This window comes from Globicephala melas, chromosome 14, assembly GCF_963455315.2.
Source record: "Globicephala melas chromosome 14, mGloMel1.2, whole genome shotgun sequence".
Lineage (NCBI taxonomy): Eukaryota > Metazoa > Chordata > Mammalia > Artiodactyla > Delphinidae > Globicephala > Globicephala melas.
The window spans coordinates 62,311,574-62,336,534 of NC_083327.1; the positions used below are offsets into that span (position 1 = coordinate 62,311,574).

The window sequence follows — 24,961 nt, forward strand, 5'->3', positions numbered from 1 at the left end:
TGCTATTCTCTCTACTCTTATGTGCATTTTAAAATATCTGTAATGAAAAAAAATTTAAGTTTCACATTAAAAGAAATATGTAGCCCTTTCTTTTTTTTTCTTTTTTTTTTTTTGTGGTACGCGGGCCTCTCACTGTTGCGGCCTCTCCCGTTGCAGAGCACAGGCTCCGGACGCACAGGCCCGACGGCCATGGCCCACGGGCCCAGCCGCTCCGCGGCATGTGGGATCCTCCCGGACCGGGGCACGAACCCGCGTCCTCTGCATCGGCAGGCGGACTCCCAACCACTGCTCCACCAGGGAAGCCCTGTAGCCCTTTCTAATCGCTCAGTAATTAAAAGTCAGTGTCCCTTTCCTTTGTATTGATACAGATAAGTATGAACATTCTGGACACAGTTTTTATTTGATGATTTTTAATTAAATAGACCAACTTAAAAAGGGCAACACTGTACAGTAGATTAAAAATGAGCTCTTTGGGAATTGGACTCAGTAATAAAATTTGTCCTCCTCAAACTGTGGTTCTGATGAAGTTCAGATTTCATAAAGCAGCACAAAATATTCTTCAGTGTTTTTCGTTTTTCTTTGTGTAGTTTCCCAATTAATTTTCTTCAATTTTCTTTCTACCAAGAGTAATTTCATTAAGATAGGCCTTTAGAGGACCCTGCTTTTAAAGCATAGCTGCATATCTCTCTTCTTTTTATATTTCCCGTGTCCACTATTTGAGTGGGAGTGGAGGGGGGAATTGGGAATAGGGAAAAGATGTAAGAGTAGACTAATGTGAGATGTACTTTCTAGTCTCCCGCCCTTGTTATTATTTTCTAGTCTTCTTACTTTACATTATTTTTCTTAGTAGTTTTTAAAAAATCACAACCTGAAATTGTGTACTTATACTTACAGCCTATCTTCCCTTGCTAAAGTATAAGACCCATGAAGGCTGGGGCTTTATCTGTCTTGTCTAACACTATACTCTCCCTCCCACATGCCTTGTTCATAGTAAGTGCTTAATAAATATGTATTGAATAGTTATGTGACTTGAGGTTGGGATAATGGAATCTAGTCATCCTTTTTCAGCTGTCTCCCAAACATCTCTCTGGTTGTAAACTTTTTTTCAGGGCTTGAGGTTAATGCCCAAACCCTGTTCTTCCTAGACATTTCCACTTGACTGTCAGGCTGTCACCGCAAACTCACTGTGTCTAAAATTACACATTATCTCCCTTCCTCCAGTCGTCCAGCTTTGTTAATGCCACCGTCACTGACAGTTCTGAGGCACAAAACCTTGGTGTTATCTTGCAGTCGTTCACTAGTCCTGTAATCCCTAGGGTGCTTTATGTCCCCGTTTATGTCTTTGGGGGAGTTTCTGGTCACTATTTTCACCTCTGCTTTCTGGTATTGACATTTTAGCCAGCCCTCAGGGCCCTGCTAGGATACCTCTCTTCTGGGCATCAAGCTGAATTTTGCATCCCTCCAGCTTTTGTATTTATGGTCTACAGTTTTCGTTTTTGTGTTTTAAACACAATATCCTGGCTTATACTGTTAGTTTCTTTCCCATGTCCTAGTATATTAAACACAGTAAAACAAGCAAACAAAAAGTATATGTTGATTGAGTCACCTTTATTTCCTTCTTTTTTATCCCATTTTTAACCTCACCATGTATGTCCTATGCTTGATTTTGTCCTAGACCCTGGTGCTTGCCACTTTGTTATGAGTCACATAGAAGAGCTGGCAGCAGCCCTGGTATCAGCATAGTTTTCTTACGTCGTGTCTCTTGTTCTCACTGGGGCTGGGTTCTCTCTGAGCCCGCGGAGGCTCTTGCAGTTTTAAAAGGTGAGAAGTTGTCAGGTTTCAAGTCCTCTGTCATGCTGGAAGTGTGTAGAGGTAGAGGAGTCTGAGCTAATGATGTTATCTTTTAATTGTATTTGTTCAGTTATCCTCTAAAATGAAAACAGTAGCTCTTTATAAATACTTAGCAACAGCACAGGTTGTGGAGATAAATTTGGTTGGTTAAATCATTTTAACTCAGTTTCTTGAGTGCCTGTTACATTGCAATGAGCATGAACAAGATGGTTCTGTTTATGATGGTTCTTCCAGAATATAGCAGGTGTGGCAGTTATTTAACACTAAATTGAGTGAAGCATGGTGAATGCTGAACTAGGAGTAGGTGTAAGATGCTGTCGGAGTGCACAGAAGGCAGCATCTGACTCCTCGATGCCTGAGGGGTTCATCAGGGAGGCTTACTTCACAGAAGATTTAAAGGGGCTGAGTCTTGACAGATGAGCGGGGGTTCACCAAGTAGATAGATAGGTAGGGGCTTTAATATGGGTATGGATAATTCATGAAAACAAAATGCAATCAGTCTGGGCCCAAATGGAGCTCCAGTGAAGGGTGATACCAACAAGGGCAGGGTTTTATTTCCTTAATATCACAGTGCAAGGTCACTGAAAAGTTCCATTTTAAAGCGCCGTCATGCAACATATTGTAGAGACAGCCTAGCATCATGATTAAGGTGGACTCTGCGATTAGGCTGCCCAGGTTCAGACTTCAGCTCTGCAGCTTACCAGCTGTGGGAATTTGGACAAGTTACTTAACCTCTTTGGGCCTTGGCACGGTATCTACTGCACAGAAGTGAAGATGAAATGAGACAAAATATGTAAAGTGCTTATGACAACATCTGGCAAACAGTAGGTGCTCAATAAAGATTTCCTATTGTGGTTATTTTTGACTGTTCACATCAGCTTGGAGCAGGGGTTGGCCAGTTAGTACTCGTGGGCCAAAGCCAAATCCAGCCCACTCTCTGATTTGTAAAGTTTTATTGGAACACAGCCATGCCCGTTTATTAAGTATCATCTGTGGCTACTTTGTGCTCTACAAGGCTGAGTTTAGTAGTTGTGACAGAGACCAAATGGCCCATAGTATATTTATTATGAATATAATAAATATATTAATACAGTTATTATATAAATATTTAAGGCCTAAAATATTTATATGGCCCTTTACAGAAGAAACTTGCTGAGCCCTGGCCTAGAGGGTAAAATCAACCTCTTTAGGTCTCAAGCTCTTCCCTGATTGCTTCCGAGCCTGCCTTTTTCTATCCATAACTGACAGATGGCTGCAGCAGCACTTTGGATTTTGCTGACCTTTCTGTATACTTTATGAGCTACTCTCTGTTGCTGGATCATGATTTCGTTAGTGTTCCAGCTGCTTTTCTCTCTTGTGCAAGAATATGGGCTGCAGCAGGGCCAGAACTGGGTGGTGAAACACTCACCTTAGTACATAATTTAAGTACATAATTTAAGGGGGCCCCAAAAGCTCAGTAGTCAAGATAAATAATCTCTTAATGCAGTATTTAAAAAATCAAAATTAATGTAAGAAAAATCTACGATGAACAAAATATCAAAGTTTTAAGTAAGGACATAATCGGTATTACTAATTATTTTTTGTTTTAAACTCAGGTTCCAACATGGCTAGGCATAGCACTAGGCAGCAGAGAACAGGGAATCCATACTTAAGCCACAACAAACCCCAGACAGTCATGCTTTCTGCATAAATATGGTAGAGTTTTTAGATTCAAAATAACCTGCTGGCTGATCACATTTAATGGCATACTCAGGTCCATGGCAGGACTACTTTTGTAAAGTTTAATTATACACATATTTGGTTGAACTTAGCTTCCAGTAGTGATCTGTATATAATCCGTTGTATCAAATAACAGAATTAAAAGTATTTCCATAAGTTTTCATATAATTCATTTGAAGTGGTTTACTGAGAGCAGCATTGGATAACTAAAGCTGTTTACCAAGAGATCTGAAAGTATCACGTCATTCCGATAAGCTTTTTCAAAGAAAGACCAGAAAGGGATATTAATTGAATTTTAATGCTTTCTGATAAACATTGACCTGGCAAGCTTTTTTAGATGACTAACTTTCTAATCTGCTCTGACATTTCTTCAGGGTGCTGCAAACAGTGATTTGTTGGTAGGTTTAAAAATATGTATAATTTGTTTTAGTGAAGAAGGTTTTGGAAATATTCTGTAGGATCCTGCTAAAGTAGAATGGAGTCTTATCTGTTAAGGGTAAGGCTGGAGGAACGGACAAGATGACCTTTCCCTTTCTCAGACACCATATTGAGATTTGCAGGACTTTATTTGACGTTTCAACGAAGTGAATTAGTTGTTCTAACTGGCTGTCACTGTTACAAACAGATAAATGTAATATTGAACTTGATGCTCTTTTGCATTCTAAATGACACTTTAAAATGTTTTTAGGTGTACAGTGTTGATTGGAGTCAAACCAGATGTGAACAGCTTGTGGTGTCTGGCTCGTGGGATCAAACTATCAAACTGGTATGTCCACATTACTGTATTTAAAACCAAATATTCCCTTCCTCAAAGCTTCCACTGAAGTTTTTTCTTTTCTGGAACATACTTCTATTGCTTTTCAGTTAGGCAGTTAATTTTCTTTTCAAAAAATATACTAAAGCATTTATTAGAATTTAAAATTTTCTGTTCTTCTAGCTATAAACTGATAATTAGCTCAGTGTTGATTATTTTGGCCCCTTAAATATCATCTTGCTTTATATAAAAATAGACTTTTGGGCTTCCCTGGTGGCGCAGTGGTTGAGAGTCCGCCTGCCAATGCAGGGGACACTGGTTCGTGCCCTGGTCCGGGAGGATCCCATATGCTGTGGAGCGGCTGGGCCCGTGAGCCATGGCCACTGAGCCTGTGCGTCGGAACCTGTGCTCCGCAACAGGAGAGGCCACAACAGTGAGAGGCCCGCGTACCGCAAAAAAAAAAAAAAAAAAAAGACTTTAAAGAAATCCTTTAGATATATATGTATATTGTGTGTGTATGTAGATACATATATGGTAATATAAAGCATGATGAATTTGCCTCTGTTAGGTAATTGATCTGTTCATTTGTTTGTAGTGGGATCCAACTGTTGGAAAGTCTCTGTGCACCTTTAGAGGCCATGAAAGTGTCATTTATAGCACAATCTGGTCGCCCCACATCCCTGGTTGCTTTGCTTCAGCCTCAGGTAAAGAATTCATTTACCAAAAGCGTTATTTGTAGGGAATGGCGGCCTCACTTTCCCCAGTAGGTGGCACTGTGTACCTTAGATTTGGAGAAGAAAAGGGACTGCATTCCTATTTGAACTCTTGAGACTCTTTCATTCTTTCTCAATCTCTAGGTAAGAATTAGCCTGGCCTGCTTCTAAACCTTTGACTTAACGTGTGCCTTTTTGGTGAGGTGAGAGGTAAGGGACAATGTGAGGGCTTTGGCATCAGACTTGATTGAATTTGGAAACTCTCTTCAGTGGCCGATTGTGGGGCGTCAGGGTGATGCGATGGGTTTTCGCATCAGTAATATGGGGCTAAGAATGTCTAACTTACGGGGTTGTTGTCAGCATGAAATAAGGAAACATGTAAGATGTCTAGCACACAGTCAACCTCCTTTGCTTGATATTTACCCTCTTTTTAGGGATAGTCTCTTTAATTCATTGCCACTAAGCCATAGCAAGAATATGTTTGGTATGATCTTTTTTCCTAACTGTTTACTTTTGATTCATGTCAGCAATTCTAAGATAAAGCGGATACTTACATTTATATGTCTCTATGTTTTTTGTAGAGAAAAGTCATTTTATAGAAATTTAAAATTACACTTTGTACTGTTTGCATAAGGATTTACAAATTTGGTTTGTTGGCCGATTCCTAAATCATGTATAATCTGAACAATCTACTTTATATATAATTTGAAGAGAAACATTGCACAGTTTCTCTGCAGTGCCATTTAAAACAGCTTGGTCCACCTGCCAAATGGTCATTTAAATAGCTGTCCTCATCTTCACTCGCCCCTGGCTGCTCTGGAGTGGGTCTCCCCTGGCCATTTACCTTCTTCTCACACCCTGTAACCCTGCCGTCACAGCTCTTGTACTTTCCTCCTCTTACCTTTTCTTTCTGCCAGTCTATCCTGTCACCCTTCTGTTGTCCTGACTTTACATGAGCAAGTTCAGTGGAAGGGTCCTTCCATAAGGTGATGGGGAGTAGAAGCTGAGATAACAAGAATAACACTCCCTTCTTCCCATGGTTAGAAGGTAGAATCATTCCCAGTGGGGGAAACAGTATGTTGGAAGGCATTTAGAGGTTATATTCATGTGGTTAAGGATATGGAATATTAATTCTCAGTGATATTGTAATATCTGCCACAGTATGACTTTTCATACTGTGAATTTTATAAGCACAACTATTAATGAATAAGTATGGTTAATTAATGATTAATTAATGATTAATGGTCTGTCTTAGGCAGATCATAACCAGTTATAAATCTTTCAAAGTTGGGAACCAGTCTAGCTCCTTTTATTAGCTACTGAGCTGCTTTGCTTAGATGGCTTTATTTTTGGTTGCTTTATCAGAACAAAGGTTGAGTAACAGTTATAAGAATGTGTTAATTAATCATAAATATTTGTGGTGATTGACAAGATAATATCAGCTCTTTATTTCTTGCTTCTTTTATAACTTTCAAAAAATAAATTTATGAAGAGAAAACAGAAATGGTATCTCGATAATTCCCGTTTGAGCATATACGTAGTAAAGAAATGCAGACAAAACAGAAACATGCCAAGTAAAAGTAAGTGCTCATTCCCCTCCTCCTATAGAACTACTGTTAACATTTGCTTGTATTCCTCCATAAAAATTCTTATGCTCATTCCAGAATATATGTTCAAAAAATTAAAAATATTAATGGGGAATATTCTTCAGGAAAAAGTCAGATATCTTTAAAGGCTGAATTTGCTTAGTGATGTTAGGTTTTACATGCTTATAGGTATAAAACTTTTGTTGTTGTTGAAATTGTACAGGAAAATAATTTTGCAATTTTGAGTCAGAAAATCTCCTGTCCCAAATTCATTTTCCCCACTGAAAACATTGTTATTATAAAACAATTTTTGATTGTGGAGATTTCTTAGTAATTACAGCTGAATTGAGTGAATCATACCACCATTCAGAAAGAGTTCTTAGACTATAGGTTTAAATACACTTGATGGAAGAGAACATCTCCCAATTATATATTATGAATTATACATATGCATTTATATTATATATTTAAGTTTATAAAATTAAAACAAATCTAAGTAGAAAAAGAGGTACAACAGGTTTCTTTTATTTGATATACGACCAATAAACGTTTGTCTAAAGAAAGATTTCTGATACTATTTCCTTCCTAAAAGCTCTGATACCTTAAAATATATTGCTTCACTTTTCTTTTAGATAATTTGTATAATGTATTGAGTGCCATTAAAGCTGTAAAAAGCGTAGAAATAAAACAAAGGTGAGCAATTTAATTGGCGTAAGCAAGGGCAGAGTTTCTTTTCTAAGGCTGCCTTTTTTAGTCACTTTCATCTGCCTCAGAAGACACATACCGGGAAGGAGAAACTGGTATCTGCTCAGGGTATTCCAATGTAAGGAATGATTCAGTTAGACCATTTGGGAAAATGTATGCATAAATATAATCTATATGACACTTGTTATTTTCCAATGTGTTTATTTCAGGGCAGCAACACCTTATAGATTAGACAAAACAATAACAACTTTCCCGGTCTAGATGATGTCAGTTTATTCTGATAATGAGAATGCTGATAGTGTCAAGGCAACAGTTATTTTAAGGTTTGGACCTTGAAATGGTGAATGGATGTGTCTCCTCCATCTGTTAGAGGTTTGCCAATTCCATGAATGAAAAATTACAACTAATTGTTGTTTTGATTTGTGTATTTGATTACTAGGACTAGTGAACACATTCAGTATGTCAGCTGGCTGCAGTAGTTGTTCTTTTGTGAGTCACCTGTTCATGTCTTTGGCCTGTTTTGCTACTGAGAGCTGTTTGTTGTTGTTTTTCTGTATTGATGTATGAGCTCTTTTTTTTTTTTTGCGAAACGCGGGCCCCTCACTGTTGTGGCCTCTCCCGTTGAGGAGCACAGGCTCCGGACGCGCAGGCTCAGCAACCATGGCTCATGGGCCCAGCCGCTCCGTGGCATGTGGGATCTTCCTGGACTGGGGCACGAACCCATGTCTCCCCTGCATCGGCAGACGGACTCTCAACAACTGCACCACCAGGGAAGCCCTGAGCTCTTTTTATATTTAGGAATTAGTTCTCTGTATCTTACGTCTGTTACAAATATTTTCCCAATTTTTTTCTGTCCTTTAACCTATTTATTATATTTTAATTTTTACTGTATAAGCATTGAAACTTTTTGGTAGTCAAAACTATCAATTTTTTGCTTGATAGGTTTCTGACTTTCATTTAGGATGAATAAGGAGTTGGCTCAGTGAAAAGTGGGAGGCCTTAGATGGCATAGCAAGAGAGAACATTCCAAGCAGAGTAGTATATTCAGAATTAAGAACTTGATGTGTTTGAGAAACTGAAAGAGGGCCAGAGGCACTGTTGCCTAAGAGGAAAAGGGTAGCAAAAATGAGGTCAGGATCACAGGCAGGGGCCCAGATCATGCCTTGTGGGCTGGATTCAAGACTCTGGATTTTATCCTATGGACAGTGGGAAGACATTGAAGAGGTTTAAGCCTGGGAGTTATATGATTAGGCTTGCATTTTTAAAAACCCATTTTGGCTGTTGTGTAGAGAATAGTTTGGAGGTGAGCCAGAGTGGTTGCAGAGAAACAATTAAGAGAGAGATGAAGGCATGGATAAGGATAGTGGCAGAAGGGATGGAATAAAGTAGGCTGATTTGAGTGGTATTTCGAGATGATTTTATAAGATGTGGAAGAGGTGGGAGAGGGATGAATAAAGCATAAGTCCTAGATTCTTGGCAAGGACAAATTCATGGATGGTAATGTCATAACTGAGATAAGAAATACATTTGCAAACGAAGATCTTGAGTTAGTTTTAGAGCACGTTGAGCCTGTGGGATACACATGTGGGGTTGTCAATAGCACGTGGAGTTTGGAGCTGAGAAATCAGGCCTTATGAATAAAAATTGTGTCGTTGGCTCATAAATGGGATCTAAAGCCATTGCAATACATCAGAGCACCCAGGAAAGACTAAATAGAAGAAAACTTAGAATAGAGCACAAGTTGGCAAACTATTGCCCTCAAATCAAATGACCCACTGACAGTTTGGGTAAAGTTTTATTGGAACACGGTCATGCCCATTCATTTATATATTGTCTGTCTATGTCTGTTTTCATGCTATAGTGGCAGAGTTGAGTAGTTATGACAGAGACTGAATGACCCTCAAAGCCAAAAATACTTACAGTTGGGCTCGTTACAGAAAATGTTTGCTGACCCAGGTATAAGTCTCATTTGAGGGGAGATAAAGGGATGGAAGGTCTTTTGCACAGTGTGGTTATTTAGGGGAGGAGAGAAGGCACAGTAGCAGGGGAGGGGAAGAGTACTTCCTGTATTGTCTCCTTGTTTCATTATCTAGCATCTGAAGATAGGCAATTGGTAGGATAATTGCTCCTTTCTTGCTAATAAGCTAAATCAATGCCCTGAGATGTTGAATCATGTTGAGTGGGTTCCACAGGAAATATAATATCACAGAAATCCTTTCTATTTGTTATGTTTTTTAATTCTAAAACTTAAAAATGACCAAATGTCCCTGAATTCTGAAGTATGACTAGGTTGGAGAACCTCAGAAGTGGAAACCTCCAGGTAAATTGTGAACAGACAAATATGTCCCATTTAGATTAAGCAATTTTTTTAGATCCTAAGATAATAGTGAATTATAATAACTTCTGTGTGTAGAGGTTCAGTTAACTCAGAAAATGTTTTGTTTGCTGATTAAAATTAATAGTATTTTCTAGAATGAAGAAAGGTACACTGATAAAATTATTCCTACTATTTTTAAAATTTCTAAGTTGTAGTTTCTCAGTCCATAATTTGAACCAAATCTTTTCTGAAATATCAAGTCTTTGGGGATGGGACCAGTAATATATTTTTCCTTGTCACATTTCCTTTTCCAAGCCTAAATTTCTTCTTTGAGTTTTTTCAGTCTTTCTGTGGCACAACTAGCCATAAGGCTGGGTGTGTATTAAGTAAATGATAGCAATATTAACACACTTGTTTGAATTAACTAACCCTTCAGCCTGCATATATAACTTGAGTTAGTCATTTTTATGCTTTTAATGGAAATGCTAATGAGTTTCATGTTGATAGTGAATCAGATCTGCAAGATGACTGCAGTTAAGCATAATGGTTATAATTTGACCATTTTATAATTTTACTATTGGTGAAAAGCCCTAATACAGAGACTGTTAGTACAAGTTCAATTAAAATTCTTGTAAGGATGTGAATTAGTTTGACATTAACATCATTTTCTTAGTGTAGGGATGCCCTTTGGTCTTATATTCTACAGTTTCAAAGTATTCGCCTCAAACTCTGGAAGGAATTAGTGGTGTAGAATAGATCCATCTTCAGAATGAACTGAAACATACTTCTCTTCTAGTGAAGCAGAGAAGGCATGTCTGCTAGGAGCTCTAATTGGTAGCATTTGTAATAAACTAGAATTAATAATGAGTATAATTTAGAAAAGTATTAATAAATAAAACCGTAAATTACTGATACATTTTAAAAAATTCCTTTACCTTACTATTGCATGTAATTTTATTAATTTGTATTATTATTTAAGGCCCCCAAATTATCTTTGTTTTTAATTGTTCTTTTACTGACCATGACCAAAGGTAAAATCTGATAGCGACAAAGTCAGGCAGGGGGAACCTACAAGATGGCGGAGGAGTAAGACGTGGAGATCACCTTCCTCCCCACAAATACATCAAAAATACATCTACATGTGGAACAGCTCCTACAGAATACCTACTGAATGCTGGCAGAAGACCTCAGACTCCCCAAAAGATGCCTCAGGGCAACCTACATGCAGAGGCGGGGCCAAAACCAAAGTTGAACCCCAGGAGCTGTGCGAACAAAGAAGAGAAAGGGAAATTTCTCTGGGCAACCACAGGAGCAGCGAGTCAAATCCCCACAATCAACTTGATGTACCCAGCATCTGTGGAATGCCTGAATAGACAACAAATCATCCCAAAATTGAGGCAGTGGATTTTGGGAGCAACTGTAGACTTGGGGTTTGCTGTCTGTGACTGATTTGTTTTTGATTTTTATGTTTATCTTAGTATAGTTTTTAGCACTTGTTATCATTGGTGGATTTGTTTATTGGTTTGGTTGCTCTCTTTTTTTTCATTATTTTTATTTTAATAATTATTTTTTAATTTATTTTTTTCTTTCTTTCTTTCTTTTTTCTCCCTTTTCTTCTTTTTAAAAAATATTTATTTGTTTTTGGCTGCATTGGGTCTTCATTATTGAGTCTTCGTTGCTGCACGCAGGCCTTCTCTAGTTGAGGTGAGCAGGGGCTACTGTTCGTTGCAGTGCATGAACTTCTCATTGTGTGAACCTGCAACCTGCGAAAAGGAGACCACAGACACAGTAAGTTAAACAAAATGAGAAGACAGAGAAATATGCAGCAGATGAAGGGGCAAGGTAAAAACCCACCAGACCAAACAAATGAAGAGGAAATAGGCAGTCTACCTGAAAAAGAATTCAAAGTAATGAGAGTAAAGATGATCCAAAATCTTGGAAATAGAATGGAGAAAATACAGGAAACTTTTAACAAGGACCTAGAAGAACAAAAGAGCAAACAAACAATGATGAACAACACAGAAAACAAAATTAAATATTCTCTAGAAGGAATCAATAGCAGAATAACTGAGGCAGAAGAACGGATAAGTGACCTGGAAGGTAAAATAGTGGAAATAACTACTGTAGAGCAGAATAAAGAAAAAGGAATGAAAAGAATTGACAGTCTCAGAGACTTCTGGGACAACATTAAGTGCATCAACATTTGAATTATAGGGGTCCCAGAAGAATAAGAGAAAAAGAAAGGAACTGAGAAAATATTTGAAGAGATTATAGTTGAAAACTTCCCTAATATGAGAAAGGAAATATTCAGTCAAGTCCAGCAAGCACAGAGAGTCCCATACAGGATAAATCCAAGGAGAAACATGCCATGACACATATTAACCAAAGTATCAAAAAACAAATACAAAGAAAAAATATTAAAAGCAGCAAAGGAAAAGCAACAAATAACATACAAGGGAATCCCCATAAGCTTAGCAGCTGATCTTTCAGCAGAAACTCTGCAAGCCAGAAGGGAGTGGCAGGACATATTTAAAGTGGTGAAAGGGAAAAACCTACAATCAAGATTACTCTACCCAGCAAGGATCTCATTCAGATTCAACGGAGAAATTAAAACCTTTACAGACAAGCAAAAGCTAAGAGAATTCAGCACCACCAAACAAGCTTTACAACAAATGCTAAAGGAACTTCTCTAGGCAGGAAACACATGAGAAGGAAAGATCTACAAAAACAAACCCAAAACAATTAAGAAAATGGTCATAGGGACATATATATTGATAATTACCTTAAATGTAAGTGGATTAAATGCTCCAACTAAAAGACATAGGCTGGCTGAATGGATACACAAACAAGATCCATATATATGCTGTCTACAAGAGATTCACTTCAGACCTAGGGACACAGACAGACTGAAAGTGAGGGGATGGAAATAGATATTCCATGCAAATGGAAATCAAAAGAAAGCTGGAATAGCAATTCTCATATCAGACAAAATAGACTTTAAAATAAAGACTGTTACAAGAGACAAAGAAAGACACTACATAATGATCAAGGGATCAATCCAAGAAGAAGAGATAACAATGTAAATATTTATGCACCCAGCATAGGAGCACCTCAACACATAAGGCAAATACTAACATCCATAAAAGGGGAAACTGACAGTAACACAATAAAAGTAGGGGAGTTTAACACCCCACTTTCACCAATGGACAGATCATCCAAAATGAAAATAAATAAGAAAACACAAACATTAAATGACACATCAAACAAGATGAACTTAATTGATATTTATTTATCAGAAAACAACAGAATACACATTTTTCTCAAGTGCTCATGGAACATTCTCCAGGATAGATCATATCTTGGGTTACAAATCAAGCCTTGGAAAATTTAAGAAAATTGAAATTGTATCAAGTATATTTTCCAACCTCAACACTTTAAGACTAGATACCAATTACAGAAAGAAACTGTAAAAAATACAAACACATGGAGGCGAAACAATATGCTACTAAATAACCAAGAGATCACTGAAGAAATCAGAGGAAATCAAAAAATACCTAGAAACAAATGACAATGAAAACACAATGACCCAAACCTATGGGATGCAGCAAAAGCTGTTCTAAGAGGGAAGTTTATAGCAATGCAATCCTACCTCAAGAAACAAGAAAAATCTCAAATAAACAACCTAACGTTACACCAAAAGCAATTAGAGAAAGGAGAACAAAAAAACCCCAAAGTTAGCAGAACGAAAGAAATCATAAAGATCAGAGTAGAAATAAATGAAAAAGGAATGAAGGGAACAGTTTCAAAGATCAATAAAACTAAAAGCTGATTCTTTGAGAAGATAAACAAAATTGATAAACCATTAGCCAGACTCATCAAGAAGAAAAGGGAGAAGACTCAGATCAACAGAATTAGAAATGTAAAAGGAGAAGTAACAACTGACACTGCAGAAATACAAAGGGTCTTGAGAGATTACTACAAGCAACTATATGCTAATAGGTGGACAACCTGGAAGAAATGGACAAATTCTTAGAAAAGCACAACCTTCCGAGGCTGAATCAGGAAGAACTAGAAAATATAAACAGACCAATCACAAACACTGAAATTGAAACTGTGATTAAAAATCTTCCAACAAACAAAAGCCCAGGAACAGATGGCTTCAGAGGCGAATTCTATCAAACATTTAGAGAAGCGCTGACACCTATCCTTCTCAAACTCTTCCAAAATATAGCAGAGGGAGGAACACTCCCAAACTCATTCTACGAGGCCACATCACACTGATGCCAAATCCAGACAAAGATGTCACAAAAAAAGAAAACCACAGGCCAGTATCACTGATGAACATAGATGCAAAAATCCTCAACAAAATACTAGCAAACAGAATCCAACAGCACATTAAAAGGATCATACACCACGATCAAGTGGGGTTTATCCCAGGAATGCAAGGATTCTTCAATATACGCAAATCAATCAATTTGATACACCATATTAACAAATTGAAGGATAAAAACCATGTAATCAGCTCAATAGATGCAGAAGAAACTTTTGACAAAATTCAACACCAATTTATGATAAAAACTCTCCAGAAAGTAGGCATAGAGGGAACCTACCTCAACATAATAGAGCCCATATATGACAGACCCACAGCCAACATCATTCTCAATGGTGAAAAACTGAAACCATTTCCTCTAAGATCAGGAACAAGACAAAGTTGCCCACTGTCACCGCAATTATTCAACACAGTTTTGGAAGTTTTAGCCACAGCAATCAGAGAAGAAATAGAAATAAAAAGAACCGAATTGGAAAAGAAGTAAAACTGTCACTGTTTGCAGATGACATGATACTATACATAGAGAATCCTGAAGATGCTACCAGAAAACTACTAGAGCTAATCAATGAATTTGGTAAAGTAGCAGGATACAAAATTAATGCACAGAAATCTCTTGCATTCCTATACACTGATGATGCAAAATCTGAAAGAGAAATTAAGGAAACACTCCCATTTACCATTGCAACAAAAAGAATAAAACACCTAGGAATAAACCTTCCTAAGGAGACAAAAGATCTGTATGCAGAAAACTATAAGACACTGATGAAGGAAACTAAAGGTGATACAAACGGATGGAGAGATATACCATGTTCTTGGATTGGAAGAATCAACATCGTGAAAATGACTCTACTACCCAAAGCAATCTACAGTTTCAATGCAATCCCTATCAAACTACTAATGGCATTTTTCACAGAACTAGAACAAAAAATTTCACAGTTTGTATGGAAACACAAAAGACCCCAAACCGCCAAAGTCATCTTGAGAAAGAAAAGCAGAGCTAGAGGAATCAGGCTCCCTGACTTCAGACTATACTACAAAGCTACAGTAATCAAGACAGTATGGTACTGGCACAAAAACAGAAATATAGATCAATGGAACAGGATAGAAATACCAGAGATAGACCCCCACACATATGGTCACCGTATCTTTGATAAAGGAGGCACAAATATACAATAGAGAAAAGACAGCCTCTTCAATAAGAGGTGCTGGGAAAACTGAACAGCCACATGTCAAAGAATGAAATTAGTACACTCCCTAACACCATATACAAAAATAAACTCAAAATGGATTAAAGACCTAAATGTAAGGCCAGACACTATAAAACTTAGAGGAAAACATAGGCAGAACACTCTATGATGTAAATCACAGCAAGGTCCTTTTTGACCCACCTCCTAGAGAAATGGAAATAAAAACAAAAGTAAAAAAATGGGACTTAATGAAACTTAAAAGCTTTTGCACAGCAAAGGAAACCATAAATAAGGCAAAAAGACAGCCCTCAGAATGGGAGAAAATATTTGCAAATGAAGCAACTGACAAAGGATTAATCTGCAAAACATACAAGCAGCTCATGCAGCTCAATATCACAAAAACAAACAACCCAATCCAAAAATGGGCAGAGTACCAAAATAGACATTTCTCCAAAGGAGATATACAGATTGCCAGCAAACACATGAAAGGATGCACAGCATCACTAATCATTAGAGAAATGCAACTCAAAACTACAATGAGGTATCACCTCACACCAGGCAGAATGGCCATCATCAAAAAATCTACAAGCAATAAATGCTGGAGAGGGTGTGGAGAAAAGGGAACCCTCTTGTACTGTTGGTGGGAATGTAAAGTGATACAGCCACTATTTAGAACAGTATGGAGGTTCCTTAAAAATTTGAAAACAGAACTGCCATAAGACCCAGCAGTCCTACTACTGGGCATATACCCTGAGAAAACCATGATTCAAAAAGAGTCATGTACCACAGTATTCATTGCGGCACTATTTACAATAGCCAGGACATGGAAGCAACCTAAGTGTCCATCGACAGATGAATGGATGAAGAAGCTGTGGCACATATATACAATGGAATATTGCTCAGCCATAAAAAGAAACGAAATTGAGTTATTTGTAGTGAGGTGGATGGACCTAGAGTCTGTCATACAGAGTGAAGTAAGTCAGAAAGAAAAATACTGTATGCTAACACATATATATGGAATCTAAAAAAAAAAAAAAAAAGGTTCTGATGAACCTAGGGGCAGGACAGGAGTAAAGACACAGACATAGAGAATGGACTTATGGACATGGGAAGGGGGATGGGTAAGCTGGGACGAAGTGAGAGAGTGGCATTGACATATATACACTACCAAATGTAAAATAGCTAATGGGAAGCAGCTGCATCGCACAGGGAGCTCAGCTCGGTGCTGTGTTACTAGCTAGAGGGGTGGGATAGTTAGGGTGGGAGGGAGACACAAGAGGGAGAGGATATGGCGATATATATATACATATAGCTGATTCACTTTGTTACACAGCAGAAACTAACACAACATTGTAAAGCAATTATACTCCAATAAAGACGTTAAAAATAAATAAGTCGGGCAGAATTGTATATATTAGCCCTTTATTCAGGCTGAGTCACACACACTTCTTTGTATTACATTGGCCTTTTGTGTAGCATATTATACATAATATTGACTCTGGATGTTATTCAGAGTATTCAGTGTGTGAGAGTGAATAGCAGAAAAAGACTGTGTGTAGAGTGTTAGCAGTATAATTACAAAACTTAAGTATCTCTACTTTGTAAATAGATAGTATATAAAAAGAGTCTTTTATCAACAGAATGTCCATTTGCTTTAACAGAAAAAAGAGACAGTTTAATGACATTACCTTCATGTGTTATATTAGAAATGAATGTAAATTGTGGTCATACCAGCCAGCACGTCTTTGGTTGAAAGTGAAAGATATTCTGACCCAAACTGCCTTAAGGTAGAAGGTAATTTGTTTGCTCACATAGTTGAAATGTCCAGAATTACACCTGGCTGTGTACACACAGCTGGATGTAGGGCTCAAAGACCGTTCTTGCTATCTCTTTTGTTCTGTGTTCTGTTAAGTTGGTTTCAGTATCTGGTACCACATGATAGCAAGATGGCAGTAGCTCTAGCCCCTGCATCCTTTCTTGTTTCTGTGCAGTAGGAGAAAGTGGGAGATTCCTTTTCAGACATCTAAAAATGTTTCATTTTCTCTCATGGGCTCTGATGGCCTGTGTGGATGTTCCTAAACTAATCACTGTGCTTGGGAGAGGAGGCTGTAATGTGTTGATTGGCTTGGGCCTGGCTCAGCTCCTGCAGTTGAGAATGGGAAATGGGAGAGAGGTGGTACCCAGCTACATACACTGAGAATGGCAAGAGTGAATCCTGGTTAGGTGAAGAAGATGAACTAAATTGTCTGCACATCCAAGGCTTGGAATAAATCAGAAGGGATTTGACAAAAACCTAATACTGGACCTGTGAGCTGTAACCTATGTTCCTTAAAAAAAACTGAATATAGTAAAGCCATTTTTCTGCCAGATTTTATGATTTTGGAAACTCATTGGAAGGTTTATTTATCAACCATTTGACATTTCGCTGAAATATTTCTTCATGATGACTTTTCCAATATTTGCCTACTCGATAAAGTTGAAAAGACTTAAAGTTTTTCTTCCACTCTACAAAAGGAGGGTTTGTGGCATAGTAAAAGTTGGGGTAAGCTCTAAAGCTCTCATTGTGCCTTTGCCATTTCAAGAGAGAGAAGAAAATTTGCTTACCAGGCTGTGTGCAGTGCACTTCTTTGCATGTTTTCTTTGCTTGACTTGTGTTTGTATATTTCCTATAGGGCATGTATATTCTTTGACATAGCTGAGCACCTTACACAAGCAAACACTAAAGTTTTTTGATCATTATTATATAATATATGGGAATAACCATTTTACCAGAATTTTTAAAACATACTTAAGGTTAAATTTGATTATTGACAGGGACATTGTCAGTGAGTCAGTCAGATATTTAGTGAATGTCCACCTGTGTCTGGGCACTGAAGATACAGTGAGTGTATAGTCCAGTGGGAAAGAGAGATGCTAAGAAAAAGCCTAGCAACCATAACGATAAGGAGCATGAAGCTCTTTGAGGACGAGGGCACAGCACAGTGGTTAGGGACATGGACTCTGCAGCCAGCCTCCCTGGCTGCTTTCACCACTGTTACGTGACTTTGGTCATGCTACTTAACTTCTGTCTCTTCAGTCCTCATTTAAAAAATAAGGGTGATAATAATACCCATGTCATGGAGTTTTGGTGAGGATTAAGTGAATTAGTATGAGCAAAAGGCTTAGGACAGTGCCTGGCACAGAGTAAGGGCTCTCTGAGTGGTGACTCCTATGATTAACCTGTGTGCTCAGAATTCTGTGGAAACGTAACAAAGGATTCTTGAGCTTGTCAAAGTTGGCTGGTCAGAGAAGCTTCTCTGAGGAAATAGTGTTTAAACTGCTACCTTATGAACAAGTAAGAGTTAGGAGATGAGAAGCGGGAAGCAGAGGGAGGGGATGTGGAGAGAGCAGGGCATATTTGAGGAAGATCTGAATGGCCTTTGCATACGTATGTGCTGTAAGGATTAAGAGTCTGCTTATCTAGAAACTAAAACTCTGAGAACGGAGTTTTAGAGTAACTTGCTCCAGGTAGAATCTGGAATGCATGCTTGTGTAATAACATACTAGTCCAGTGATCCTGAAACCTGGCCCACCAACAGAGTCATTGGGAAGCTTGAAAAAACAACAGAATTCTAGCCTTCATCTTAGTCCTACTGAATCAGATACCTCTGAGAAGTGTATGTATGTATGTATTTATTTATTTTTGGCTGCGTTGGGTCTCCTTGCTGTGCGCGGGCTTTCTTTAGTTGCAGCGTGCAGGGGCTGCTCTTCATTGTGGTGCACAGGCTTCTCATTGCGGTGGCTTCTCTTGTTGCAGAGCACGGGCTCTAGGTGCGTGGGCTTCAGTAGTTGTGGCTCGCAGACTCAGTAGTCGTGGCGCACGGGCTTAGCTGTTCCACAGCATGTGGGATCTTCCTGGACCAGGGCTCGAACCCGTGTCCCCTGCATTGGCAGGTGGATTCTTAACCACTGCACCACCAGGGAAGCCCCAGAAGTATATTTTTTAATCACCCCAGCTGAGTCTAGTGATCAGCCTAATTTGGAAAGCACTGTACTAGTCTGTGGTGTCACTCTGTTTAAGATGCCTAAATAAATAGCTTATTTCTGTTGATGTAATGGAAATTGCATGTTTGTTTTAATAGAAATATACTCATCTCTTTAAAAAAAAACCCGACAGAATGGTTTCAGTGCTGAATTCAGAGAGGAAGTGGTTTCCTTAGATTGAGAACTCTTTAGGTTTTTTCCTCAGTTTTGTCATAGTTTGAGTTATATTATGGTCTTTATCAATTAATTCTCTTACTTTGTCTTCTTGCTTACAGACAAGAGCTTGCTATAAAACATAGTATAATCTTTGCATAAAAATAGTTTCAACTGCAGAATTCATGGTTGAGAAACCCAGTATTGTAAAATATTTGTCTTCACAAATATTACAAATGGTAGAAGCTTATATGATAGGCAGTCAAGACATAGTTTTATGTTGAATCCTGTGGCGCACGTATAGCTAATTATGTCTTTCAACTGCTTATAACAGTTTATAGTTTAAGATAGTATATGCGAATATAGCATTTGAGTTTTTCCAAGAATCTGGTCACCTTCAAAGTTGTATGGTATTTGCAAATCTAGACCTAAATATATCATTAGCTAAGTTAAGACAGACCAAAAGGGAGGAGTATATAGAGATTTAGATCTTCCTTAGCAGAGTTCTCTAAGGACATTGGTTTTGTTTAGTTCATGAAAGTTGTATTAGTACAGAATTCATATTTCTAAATTATATGAGATGAAAGGGAAGAATATTTGAGCTCTTTACGTAAAGAGGATTAATATGAAGTAAACTTTCTTTTGAACAATGAAAACTAAATTACTGCTATTACAGACTCCATATAATTGCATAAATCATAGCCATGCCTGAATATGTGGAGTCCAGTAGTTAAAAAAAAAATCATTCTACTCTAAGAAAAAAGTCATATTACATCTGATAGGCATCTGGCATTTCAAGTAAATTATTTGGGCCCAATATGCATCCTTTTCCTACTCATTTCACTTCACAGTTTCAGATTCACTGTTTACACTTATTCTCCTTACCCAGTTACTTAACGCTGCAACTTGAATTAGACATAATAGTAGCCAGCACATCCTATACCATATTCTGCACTTAAATTCACTGGTTCTGCTGCCAGTGGCAAGTCTGCAACTGATAAGAGAAGCTGGTAATTCAGGTGGTTCTATGGCACTATCACATCTGGCTGACAATGAAAAGCCAGTTGTCTGGAAAATGTAATTTGAAAAATACATAAATATAGATGTCGTGGTGGCTAAAAGAGTTGAATGAGTCCTGGTACCAGTGGGCCAGAAGGTCCCTCTCCTACCTGGAAAACAAAGTGGTGAGGAGGAAGTGACGAATGTGTGCAGCAGAAGTGGAATTCTCAGCTCATTCCGAGCAGTTCTCACTTTTTTGTGCCCTTTAAATTAACGGCAAGAGGGGACAACCTAAGCCATGGTGTTTTTAAAAAGCATTGCTTGAATATGATGGTGAAGAACCAAAATATTGTCCCAGAGTAATTTGAAATACACATATATAATGTATATGATATACATAATATAACAATACATTATATAATATACATACAGAACAGTGCATAATCTTAAGCATGTGATGAATTTTCACAATGAACACATCTGTGTACCAGCACCCAGATCAAGAAACAGAGCATCCCAGAGGCCTCCTTCACATCCTTCCAGTCATTACCCGACCCCCCCACTCGAGGGTGACTACTGAACTGCCTTGTAATAGCATAGATTAATGTTACCTGTTTTTATGTTTTCATGTCTAGTTTCTTTTGCTCAACATTATGTTTTGTGAGATTCATCCATATTGTTGCTAGAATTACTAGTTGTTTCTTAATTTCCTAGTCCACGTTTATTGTAATATTTTGGTACTTTAAAGCATTCACATACACCCATAAAATGTAATTATTAGGAATGTAATTATTAGGATGAACACAAGCTCATTGAACTTTAAACAAAGCTTAGTCATGGTTATAGCAGACTTTATGATTTCAGACCTGATATTACATATAAATTTTTGAAAGCTAGTATACATCATTTAGGCATTTCCTATGTTTTAGTGGAAGGCTTGTGCCAAATTGAATCTTTTTCTCTGGGGCTAGGCTTTATAGCGTTTGAAGCTTCAGGTGAATTCCATTCACTGCTTCCATGATGATAAGGACTCACCTTGCCTATAGGTGATAGAACTTGAGCAATCTTAGGTCTTTGTAGAATTTATTGAAAAGCAACCCCAAAAGGGGAAGGGATGCTTAAATGACCCCCGGACACATTCTCTGTATCTAACCTGGACTTTTCTCTGCTTGTTGACTTGACTCTGCAGGCCAGCTTTCTCCATACAGTGAAACACAGGGCCACCAGCAGCTTCTCAATTTTATAACCTGTAAATTCTACTGTGAGAGAGGGACTGACATTATTTTTTCAGTTATACTTCAGAAAAATCCCAAGTAGATACTTTTGACCTGTCAGCTGTGGCAGGGGCAGAAAATGAGATAGTATGACTGGTCTTGCTTAGACCTGTCCTTGGCCAGTCGATTGTGTTGAGCCATAGGTCTTTCTAGAGTCACATGGTGAAAAGAGGGTGCTGTTCCTGGAAGGGTGTTGCTGGGCAGACCAAATCTGGACATCTACACCACCCTGCTGTAAACTCTGAAGGTTAGGGAAAGTCATGAAAGATCATTTAATCAAAGCTACTTAGACTTCTGAAAGAAATTCTACTGACTGGTGGCTAGACCACAGACAGTGATTATAATTAGGACCCCTGAAATTTTGGGAGCTCTAGTCTATACCAATTCTGAACCATTTCCGTTTGGTACTTTCAAACTCATCATTCCATCTCATCCCCACTGTCCTTAGCTAGATTCAAAAACGTTAGTCACTCTCTTCTATCAGAGTGGTTTTCAACCTTTTGTAAAGTAGGAGGATGATGCTTTTTAAATATAAAAAAAATTTAGTCTCGCACACAAACAATAGTACATATTTATGAATACATAAAAATGTTGTAGAAGTATTACCAAAACACAAACTACAGGGATGCACACCGAATTCAGGATTGTGGTAGGCTTGGGCAAGGAGGATGGGGAATGGGGTTGGAAATACAGTAGAGGTTTCAACACTATCTGTTGTGTTTTGTTACTTTTACTTCTAAAATAATTGTGGGGCAAATATGACAGAATGTTATGTGTGTGTGTGTGTCTATTAAAATTTTCCCCAATTTATAAAATAATTAACGTATAAATTAAAAGAATAAATTGCTCAAGGTTTCGCCAACATTGATCACGTGGCACTTCTCCTCTGACAACATTAGGGGGCAACGTTGTGTAGTTATAGTTCACACAGGCTAGGAAGCCAGGCAGCCTGGGTTCTGATTCTAGGCCCTGATTCCATTGTTTCCTCTCTGCTGACTTACTTCAGCTCCATGTGCTTCAGTTTCCTCATTTGTAAATTACTACAAAAATTACTTTTTATGTTATCAAAATTTTTACCTCACTTGTTGTGATGTTTTTAAAGTTAATATGTTCATCTCTTGGTATCTGTTGGCGATTGGCTCCAGGACCCTCCCAGGATATCAAAATCCCTAGATGCTCAAGTCCCTTGTATAAATTGTCATCATATTTGCATATAATCTATGCATATCCTCCTGTATACTTTAAATCATCCCCAAATTATTTAAAATACCTAATTCAATGTAAATGCTGTGTAAATAGTTGCCAGCACAGCAAATTCAAGTTTTGCTTTTTGGAACTTTCTGGAATTTTTTTTCCTGAATAGTTTTGGCCCATGGTTGGTTGAATTCACAGATTTGGAACCCACGAATATGGAGGACTGACTGTACACGTAAAATGCTGACCAGCATTTGGCATATAGTAAGCACTGAATAAATATTAGTTATTATTTATTCATGTTATTAATAGGGACAGGAATGACTTCTAATCATGGTTATGTTTTGTTATTTTATTTTTAAAACTTTATCTCATTTCAACTTTATAAGGCAGATTTGTTTTTGTTGTTTTTTTTGAAGTATAGTTGAGGTACAATGTTATATAAGTTGCAGGTGTACAATATAGTGATTCACGATTTTTAAAGGTCATACACCATTTATAGTTATTATAAAATATTGGCTGTATTCCCTGTGTTGTACAGTATATCCTTGTAGCTTATTTTATGCCTAATAGCTTGTACCTCTTAATTCCCTACCCCTATATTGCCCCTCTGCCCTTCTCTCACCCCACTGGTAACCACTAATTTGTCCTTCACGTCTGTGGGTCTGTATAAGACAGATATTTTATCATAGGTGAGGAAGGTAAGAATCCAGGATGTTAAGTAACTTGACTAAACGTCAACAGCTACCAAATGATTGAGCTGGATTAGAACCAAGCTCTGGAGCTCCAAAGCCCCCATGCTTAACTTCTACATTTCATTACCACCAGCAATTTCATTCTTATCTTTCTTAAACAACTTGCAAAGAAATCAGAAAAAAATGGTCTAAAACTCTTGAACTTAGGTAAATGACATATGATTTAGAATTGGGATGATAGGAAATTGTATGTAGGTAACCAAAGGAAATTTTTAAAATTTAGCATTTTTATATACCACATATTAGCGTATCTACTATATTTTAGAGACCATGCTAACGATTTACAGAAACTTTGTTACACTAAATTCTTATACCATCCTGCATGTAGTCATTCTGTTTCTTTTTTAGAAATGAGGAATCAGTCTCAGAGATATTATATAACTTCTGCAGGGTCAAACAACTACTAAATGGAATCAAGACTATGCCTGCCATCATATTGGTTTTTTTTTTTTCATTAAGCTGAACTAGCTTTCTCACATGATCAGTTATTGTTTGTAATTTAATTTTGATGTAGATATACGTATATTCAGGGTTTTTCATCTGGTCATTGTTATTTCCTCATAGTTTACAAAATCGAAGGCAAACAGCATGTAAAACATTTAATCAGGGTTGACTTTGTTCAGCTATGTGATATAAATCATTTTTGTAGTAATTCAGAGTATTATCTGTAGTAATCAGAGTAATTCAGAGTATAATAATTCAGAGTATAATCATTTTTGTAGTAATTCAGAGTATAATGACAAATTTTCTCAACTTGGTTTTTCCAAGGTGAAAAATATACCTTTGGATGGCCCTTTAAAATATAATAAATGTAAAAGCTAAGATTTGAAAATTATCCATTTCAACTTGGTAGATTTTGCACACATTTAGCAGTAAACTATTACCATTTTGTTTCTTAGAGAATATGCTGGTATAGGGTGCTAACTTTATTTATAAGAAACAAAGATTGTCAGGGCCTTTTCCTATCCTGAAGAAAAATGCATTGGGTGTGTGTTTAATCACTGCTGTGTTTGTCTTAGTGTGAGATTTAGATTTTCCTGCTTTGAGTAGATCTAAAAACATTATCATGGTGCCTTTTTTTTTTGTAGTTCATCACTTTTAGTAGGTCTTATGCATTATTATAGAACAAAAACAATGTATATGTGTATATGATATATAGGTGGCAGTATCCTGTTAGTGAAAGTGGTGTGTTTTCCCCTGACTTGTTGTCATGGGTACCGAGTATCCAAGTGGTGTGATGGAAAGTGATCAAGTCTTCCTCTTTCACCAGGTGATCAGACTTTGAGAATTTGGGATGTGAAGACAACAGGAGTCAGAACTGTGGTTCCAGCACATCAGGCAGAAATTCTGAGTTGTGACTGGTGTAAATACAATGAGGTACCTTGTCTGGTTCTATCCTGA

The 24,961-nt window shown here is 37.6% G+C and overlaps 1 protein-coding gene across 2 annotated transcripts in view; it reads left to right on the forward strand.

Annotated features, from left to right (window-relative positions):
* The window catches only part of PEX7 (peroxisomal biogenesis factor 7), a 90,212-nt gene that overhangs the window by 7,843 nt on the left and 57,408 nt on the right, over positions 1-24,961 (forward strand). For both annotated transcript variants that reach the window (XM_070043464.1, XM_030853366.3), the window contains 3 exons: positions 4,259-4,336; positions 4,920-5,028; positions 24,831-24,937. In XM_070043464.1, coding sequence (XP_069899565.1) covers positions 4,259-4,336; positions 4,920-5,028; positions 24,831-24,937 — 294 coding nt within the window. The remainder of the gene's footprint in view (positions 1-4,258; positions 4,337-4,919; positions 5,029-24,830; positions 24,938-24,961) is intronic.